This window comes from Sinocyclocheilus anshuiensis, unplaced genomic scaffold, assembly GCF_001515605.1.
Source record: "Sinocyclocheilus anshuiensis isolate Anshui unplaced genomic scaffold, SAMN03320099.WGS_v1.1 scaffold173, whole genome shotgun sequence".
In the NCBI taxonomy this organism is placed as follows: domain Eukaryota; kingdom Metazoa; phylum Chordata; class Actinopteri; order Cypriniformes; family Cyprinidae; genus Sinocyclocheilus; species Sinocyclocheilus anshuiensis.
Genome location: NW_015536480.1, coordinates 914,504 through 922,371, shown reverse-complemented (window position 1 = coordinate 922,371; position 7,868 = coordinate 914,504). Strand labels below are relative to the sequence as shown.

The following is a 7,868-nucleotide window of genomic DNA, read 5'->3' as shown; positions in this document are numbered from 1 at the left end:
TAGGGTGCCACAAGTTTGTTAAAATTTCCAAAGGGTGCCGCGACTAAAAAAAGGTTGGGAAACACTGTCCTAGACTATGTACAGTATGTAAATGTTTATGTTTTTATGGAATACTTGCATGACGGTTGATGCAGATTAGGGCTGCACGATAAATCGCATGCGATATTTAACGCGCATCTTGTCAGAAAGCCGGTTCTGTAATCAGCGGTAAATCTCCATCACCTGCGTGCTTTCACATTGAGCAGCATTAACTACACAGAGCCTTTGTCCACTGACGAGCAGCGCAAAAAATCGTGCGAATATGGACATGGTTTTGCGCAGCTCGTCAGTGAACAACGGCTCTGTGTAGTTAATGCTGCTCAATGTGAAAGCACGCAGGTGATGGAGATTTACCGCTGATTACAGAACCAGCTTTCTGACAAGATGCGCATTAAATATCGCATGCGATTTATCGTGCAGCCCTAATGCAGATTAATGGTAATGAGAATTTATTAGGAATATGACCTGGATACAGGGGCGCGGGGAAGATGTTTTAGGTTGGGGGGGTGCTGTACGCGCGAGGTGGGTTGTGGGGTGCGATAGAGGCTATTTACACTAAGTGAAAATAGCATATTTTCTTAGCGATAGATGCTATTTACACCAAGTGAAAATAGCAGTATTTTTTTTAGTGATATGCGATTTACACTAAGTGCAAATAGCTACAGATAGTTAAAATAGCAGGATATTCTGCTAATTACTTATTGCAAATAGTGTCAATGATCTGCACCTCAGCATTGTAATACATTATAAAACAGTGTGCAATAACCTATTGAGTGTAAATTTTAATTCAAATTATTAAATGGATGCCACCTTATTGGGTCAAAAGCCCTCCCTACACCTAACCCTACCCGATACTTTATTTTCAACTTTTTGATTATTTCCTTCAATTTTATTAAAAATAAATGCTTTGTGATGTGATTTGTATGGAAGCCCGTTTCCGCCTCTGAAAAAAAAAAAGGTAAGTGCGACTTTTGTTCTCGCAATTGTGAGTTTATATCTCGCAGTTCTGACTTTATTTCTCAGAATTGCGACTTTATGTGTCGCAATTGCGAGTTTATATCACGCAATTCTGACTTTATTTCTCAGAATTGCGAGTTTATATCTCTCAATTATGACTTTTTAACTCGCAATTACGAGTTTATATCACGCAATTCTGAGAAAAAAAAGTCAGAATTGTGAGATAAAAAGTCACAATTACCTCTTTTATTTTTTATTCAGTGGCAGAAACGGGCTTCCATAGATTTGAAATTTGAAAATGGAGAAAAAAAAGTTCACCAAAAGGCAGATTCGAACCCGGGTCGATCGCGTCAAAAGAAGAATGACACGCTTTACCACCTACGCCACTGAATCTGATTAATGACGAACGACCGTCTTTTGTTATCTTGACTATCCCAATCACACGTTGGTGGGTGGAGTTAATGTAAATAGCCTCTGCCAACAAGGCGGGCTATTTGCACTTAGTGTAAATAGACACTCCGATTTTTTTTGTTTTATTCCCAACAGAAACAGTTGCCCACAGAAAAAAAAAAAACAGCACCCCCACTTCCTGCGCCTATGCCTGGATACGTTTTTTTTTTGACACACATACTCTCCATTTACTGGAGAAGGTGTGACATTGTAAGCAAAAGGCCCCTCTAATAAGTAGATTACATATTGTCTGTGTGTAATGTCGTTCCTTCATTGTGATTATGCTGATGAAATGACCCTGTTTTATATACAGAATGACAGTGCTTCATATAAACATGCTAGTCAAATGAAAACTGCAATGCAATTTGAGCGCTTGCTGCACAACTTCTCATCAGCTTCAAAACTAGGCCACTCAACAGCTGTTATGACTAAAAATAAGCAGGGCTACACTAGATCTGTACAGTTAAGTGCGTGCAGGCTTTGTCCCAAAAACCTACCTTGCTGTATACAGCCTACATAGACAGCATCTTAACTTCCCTTAGGGATGCTTCACCCAAAAATGTAAATTCTGTCATTATTTCATGTCACGTCATCATAAACCCCTAAAACCTACCTGAGAGAATTCTGTTCCTCCATTGAAAATCCATTCACCCAAAAAGTTCATAAAGACATTGCAAAAGTAATCCATATGAATCAAGCAGTTGAATCCAAGTCTTCTGAAGAGACGCTATTGCTTTATATGTTTACGCACTAATTTTTTGGTAAAGTAGGCCTATTTTATTTAATTATATGCATGATACACAGTTAGCATTTCCAGACTAGGTTTCTTCACTGAATTTGTCACAGTGTGTTATGGGATTGTCTTCTCTGCAAAGGAAACATAATGCGACCTTAGATTTTTGCTAAATGTGTTGCTACATTAGATTTGGTTTTAGCCAAAGATGACGTGGGTGACGGCATAATCTTGTCGTTTTTAAAGCCTCCACATCAGAAGTGATGCCCTAAAATGCTGCCTATGTAGGAAGCTCATTAGCTTTTGGAACAGAGCCATAGTCGCTGGGTTGCTTTGTTCACTTCCTCAGAGTTTGGCCCTGTAAATGACTTGGTATCGCTGACTTTAGGTGTTAGCTATGAGGTACATGTGAGGGGGGTTGTTTTACGAGAAGCGGCTCAGTAGGGGAGGAATGGGTTTGCGTTGGACACACAATAATGAGACCAGAACTTGACTGAATGTGAGAAGACCTCCTGCGTTTCCCAGAACTGCACTGTCATTGAAAAGATAGAGCTGATGTTAACAATAAGATAAAGTAAGAACCTGATGACTGTGTGGTGGAGTCTTCAGAGACAATAAAACATCTTCTTTATCCATGTGAGTCAGGACGCTCTCTAACAAATGCAGCAGTCCCACTAGACTAATTCATTTCCTGTTGCTGTGGGATCATCAAGTAGTCATCGCTAATCTTGTGTCTTGATAGAAAACTCCTCTGCGAGTGAGTGGGATCTACGTGAAGTCAGTGGTGCCTGATTCCCCAGCAGGCCTCAGTCAGAGACTAAGAGTGGGCGACCGCATCCTCGCTGTCAATGGAGTCAGTCTGGTGGGAATGGACTACCACAGGTGAACACTTCTCCAAACATTCAACATGCTGCTGAACAGTGCCATTTTAGGTTCAAATACATGTGTCTTATATCCATTTATTAAAAAAACTAAAACATTGTGGGACACATTCCTGTTTTTGTGATATGGCTCTCTATGGCTACCTGTTTCTTGCTGCCGCTAGTGCTGCAAAAATGACACACTTCACCTTCAGCTTTTGTGACTTCCACTAATAAGAATTTGTCAACAGTTTTGGATGTTTTCGGTACAGGTGCTATCAGTCAGGGTCATATTTAAAACTAATTCTGATATCTTATGGTTTTTGTTTTTTTCTGCATTCGTATGATTTTCAATGTTCTTGACTCCAAAACTGACCAAATGATCCTCTCATGCTCTGTCTTTTCATGTCAGTGGACGAGAACTCATCCGGACGTCCAGCGATTCGCTGCGATTACTGGTGGCCAAAACCGAATCCAGGAGCAGCAGCAGGAGCTTCATCACCAGATGCTGAGAAACAAGACGGACTCGTCTGGATGATTGGACTGATCTTTCCTCATTGATCCATTCAGTCAGATATCAGGCAATGGAACTCAGATTTAAGCTGAAACCAAAGGAAAGGCAATTGAAATGAATTCATTAATGTTGCTGTTTGTGGTGTTGTCTTTGTCTCTGGCTGTTCGTGGGAGTACAGAAGTCTCAAATGGCCAGGACAATATGTGTTGATATTTTTTTTTAGCGTTTATTTCACATTTCATGTCTTTCTTTCTTTTATGTAACATAGTTTACCAGATGTTTTCTAGTGTTTTATTTTTGTTTAGTGTCTGTCCGTCTGTCATTTCTGGTTTCCTGAGAAACCGTTGTGGTCCAGACAGAGTTATTTCAGTTTCCCTAAAACTCAAACTGGAAGAGAAAGAGAGTCTCACAAATCCATTCTCTGTTCATAACATCCAAATACTGCTGGAAATATCAGTCAAAACTACATTCGTTTTTAGTTTTTAATATTTAGCCAAAGTATCACTATCAATGTGGTTTGTGTTGCTGATGTTATGAAACTACGTACTATTTTATATTGATGCCATTTCATATCATTATTACTCCTGATGTCAATCATAAATGATAATGTTCTTCCTCAGTGCCAGAAAAACAGTGTTACATTGTGTCATCAGTGTTCATGATGGCATTAAAAAACAATGTTATAATATTTATATTGATAACGGTTAGTGTACAAGTGTAATAAATATTATTTCTTTTTAAAGAAAAGAGAAAAGCTGTTTTTATTGCTGTTTATTTATTTTTTTAATGACTTTCAGTTGGTTTAATTTCAATTTATATCCATTCATTTTATTAACATTTTCTATGCATATAAACTATATCAGAATATCCCATAATCCTTCTAGACAAGATGATCAGTAATGTATTTTCTATTGAACAGGAAGTTGGATGGTGCAAAGCAATCATTTTAATAGTTTGCAGGTGTTCGAAATTTTAAATACACCTGGAAAAAAATTGTAATGTTTAGTAGTACACAAGAGTATAAATGGCCTCAAAACAGACATGGACTAAAGCCACAGAACTGCAGTCTGGGTTTCAGAGGATCTTTAACTGGTTTATCTGCTCTGTAAATCTGTAGAGGTTTACAAATTAAATCTAAATAAAGCAACACTTCAGTGTGAATGAGGGGCTGCAGAAGAACATGGAGCTCAGGGGTGAGTCTGAATGAAATGCTGCTCACAGCAAAACTCAATGCCATTTATAGAGCATTTATTGAGCGAAGTTTCCACTGCAGCAGCGACACACAAACACACACACCGTGTACTGGAGCTCATGCTGAGACTTTAACATGATCTTTAGATGTTCACCTCTTTACATTACAGGTTTTTTATTTTGGCTGTCCATGTCTGGTCCAATATGACCTCAAGCGTTACATTCGCTTTGTTTGGAATAGCAGATTATCAAACTACGCTATAGTATGTATTCACATCATCTACTACTGTACATTTGCTAATTTGTATTCATTCATTCAAGTATAAACAGATGTTCATTCACTAAACAGATATTCATTCACTAGTGTAAACAGATGTTCGTTCACCAGTGTAAACAGATGTGCTCAGTAGGGGAGGAATGGGTTTGCGTTGGACACACAATAATGAGACCAGAACTTGACTGAATGTGAGAAGACCTCCTGCGTTTCCCAGAACTGCACTGTCATTGAAAAGATAGAGCTGATGTTAACAATAAGATAAAGTAAGAACCTGATGACTGTGTGGTGGAGTCTTCAGAGACAATAAAACATCTTCTTTATCCATGTGAGTCAGGACGCTCTCTAACAAATGCAGCAGTCCCACTAGACTAATTCATTTCCTGTTGCTGTGGGATCATCAAGTAGTCATCGCTAATCTTGTGTCTTGATAGAAAACTCCTCTGCGAGTGAGTGGGATCTACGTGAAGTCAGTGGTGCCTGATTCCCCAGCAGGCCTCAGTCAGAGACTAAGAGTGGGCGACCGCATCCTCGCTGTCAATGGAGTCAGTCTGGTGGGAATGGACTACCACAGGTGAACACTTCTCCAAACATTCAACATGCTGCTGAACAGTGCCATTTTAGGTTCAAATACATGTGTCTTATATCCATTTATTAAAAAAACTAAAACATTGTGGGACACATTCCTGTTTTTGTGATATGGCTCTCTATGGCTACCTGTTTCTTGCTGCCGCTAGTGCTGCAAAAATGACACACTTCACCTTCAGCTTTTGTGACTTCCACTAATAAGAATTTGTCAACAGTTTTGGATGTTTTCGGTACAGGTGCTATCAGTCAGGGTCATATTTAAAACTAATTCTGATATCTTATGGTTTTTGTTTTTTTCTGCATTCGTATGATTTTCAATGTTCTTGACTCCAAAACTGACCAAATGATCCTCTCATGCTCTGTCTTTTCATGTCAGTGGACGAGAACTCATCCGGACGTCCAGCGATTCGCTGCGATTACTGGTGGCCAAAACCGAATCCAGGAGCAGCAGCAGGAGCTTCATCACCAGATGCTGAGAAACAAGACGGACTCGTCTGGATGATTGGACTGATCTTTCCTCATTGATCCATTCAGTCAGATATCAGGCAATGGAACTCAGATTTAAGCTGAAACCAAAGGAAAGGCAATTGAAATGAATTCATTAATGTTGCTGTTTGTGGTGTTGTCTTTGTCTCTGGCTGTTCGTGGGAGTACAGAAGTCTCAAATGGCCAGGACAATATGTGTTGATATTTTTTTTTAGCGTTTATTTCACATTTCATGTCTTTCTTTCTTTTATGTAACATAGTTTACCAGATGTTTTCTAGTGTTTTATTTTTGTTTAGTGTCTGTCCGTCTGTCATTTCTGGTTTCCTGAGAAACCGTTGTGGTCCAGACAGAGTTATTTCAGTTTCCCTAAAACTCAAACTGGAAGAGAAAGAGAGTCTCACAAATCCATTCTCTGTTCATAACATCCAAATACTGCTGGAAATATCAGTCAAAACTACATTCGTTTTTAGTTTTTAATATTTAGCCAAAGTATCACTATCAATGTGGTTTGTGTTGCTGATGTTATGAAACTACGTACTATTTTATATTGATGCCATTTCATATCATTATTACTCCTGATGTCAATCATAAATGATAATGTTCTTCCTCAGTGCCAGAAAAACAGTGTTACATTGTGTCATCAGTGTTCATGATGGCATTAAAAAACAATGTTATAATATTTATATTGATAACGGTTAGTGTACAAGTGTAATAAATATTATTTCTTTTTAAAGAAAAGAGAAAAGCTGTTTTTATTGCTGTTTATTTATTTTTTTAATGACTTTCAGTTGGTTTAATTTCAATTTATATCCATTCATTTTATTAACATTTTCTATGCATATAAACTATATCAGAATATCCCATAATCCTTCTAGACAAGATGATCAGTAATGTATTTTCTATTGAACAGGAAGTTGGATGGTGCAAAGCAATCATTTTAATAGTTTGCAGGTGTTCGAAATTTTAAATACACCTGGAAAAAAATTGTAATGTTTAGTAGTACACAAGAGTATAAATGGCCTCAAAACAGACATGGACTAAAGCCACAGAACTGCAGTCTGGGTTTCAGAGGATCTTTAACTGGTTTATCTGCTCTGTAAATCTGTAGAGGTTTACAAATTAAATCTAAATAAAGCAACACTTCAGTGTGAATGAGGGGCTGCAGAAGAACATGGAGCTCAGGGGTGAGTCTGAATGAAATGCTGCTCACAGCAAAACTCAATGCCATTTATAGAGCATTTATTGAGCGAAGTTTCCACTGCAGCAGCGACACACAAACACACACACCGTGTACTGGAGCTCATGCTGAGACTTTAACATGATCTTTAGATGTTCACCTCTTTACATTACAGGTTTTTTATTTTGGCTGTCCATGTCTGGTCCAATATGACCTCAAGCGTTACATTCGCTTTGTTTGGAATAGCAGATTATCAAACTACGCTATAGTATGTATTCACATCATCTACTACTGTACATTTGCTAATTTGTATTCATTCATTCAAGTATAAACTTCACTAAACTCACTAAACAGATATTCATTCACTAGTGTAAACAGATGTTCGTTCACCAGTGTAAACAGAACCAGTGTAACTAGTATAAACAGATATTCATTCACTAAACAGATATTCGTTCACTAGTATAAACAGATGTTCGTTCACTAGTATAAACAGATGTTCGTTCACTAGTATAAACAGATGTTCGTTCACTAGTATAAACAGATGTTCGTTCACTAGTGTAAACAGATGTTCGTTCACTAGTGTAAACAGATGTTCGTT

General features: G+C 38.1%; 1 protein-coding gene across 1 annotated transcript in view; it reads left to right on the top strand.

Moving 5' to 3' along the window:
* Positions 1-4,263, top strand: part of LOC107673506 (ras-associating and dilute domain-containing protein-like) — a 38,587-nt gene extending 34,324 nt beyond the window's left edge. The window contains exons 15-16 of the mRNA XM_016467147.1: positions 2,922-3,061; positions 3,452-4,263. Coding sequence (XP_016322633.1) covers positions 2,922-3,061; positions 3,452-3,551 — 240 coding nt within the window. The 3' untranslated portion in view covers positions 3,552-4,263. The remainder of the gene's footprint in view (positions 1-2,921; positions 3,062-3,451) is intronic.
* The last annotated feature ends 3,605 nt before the right edge of the window (positions 4,264-7,868 follow it).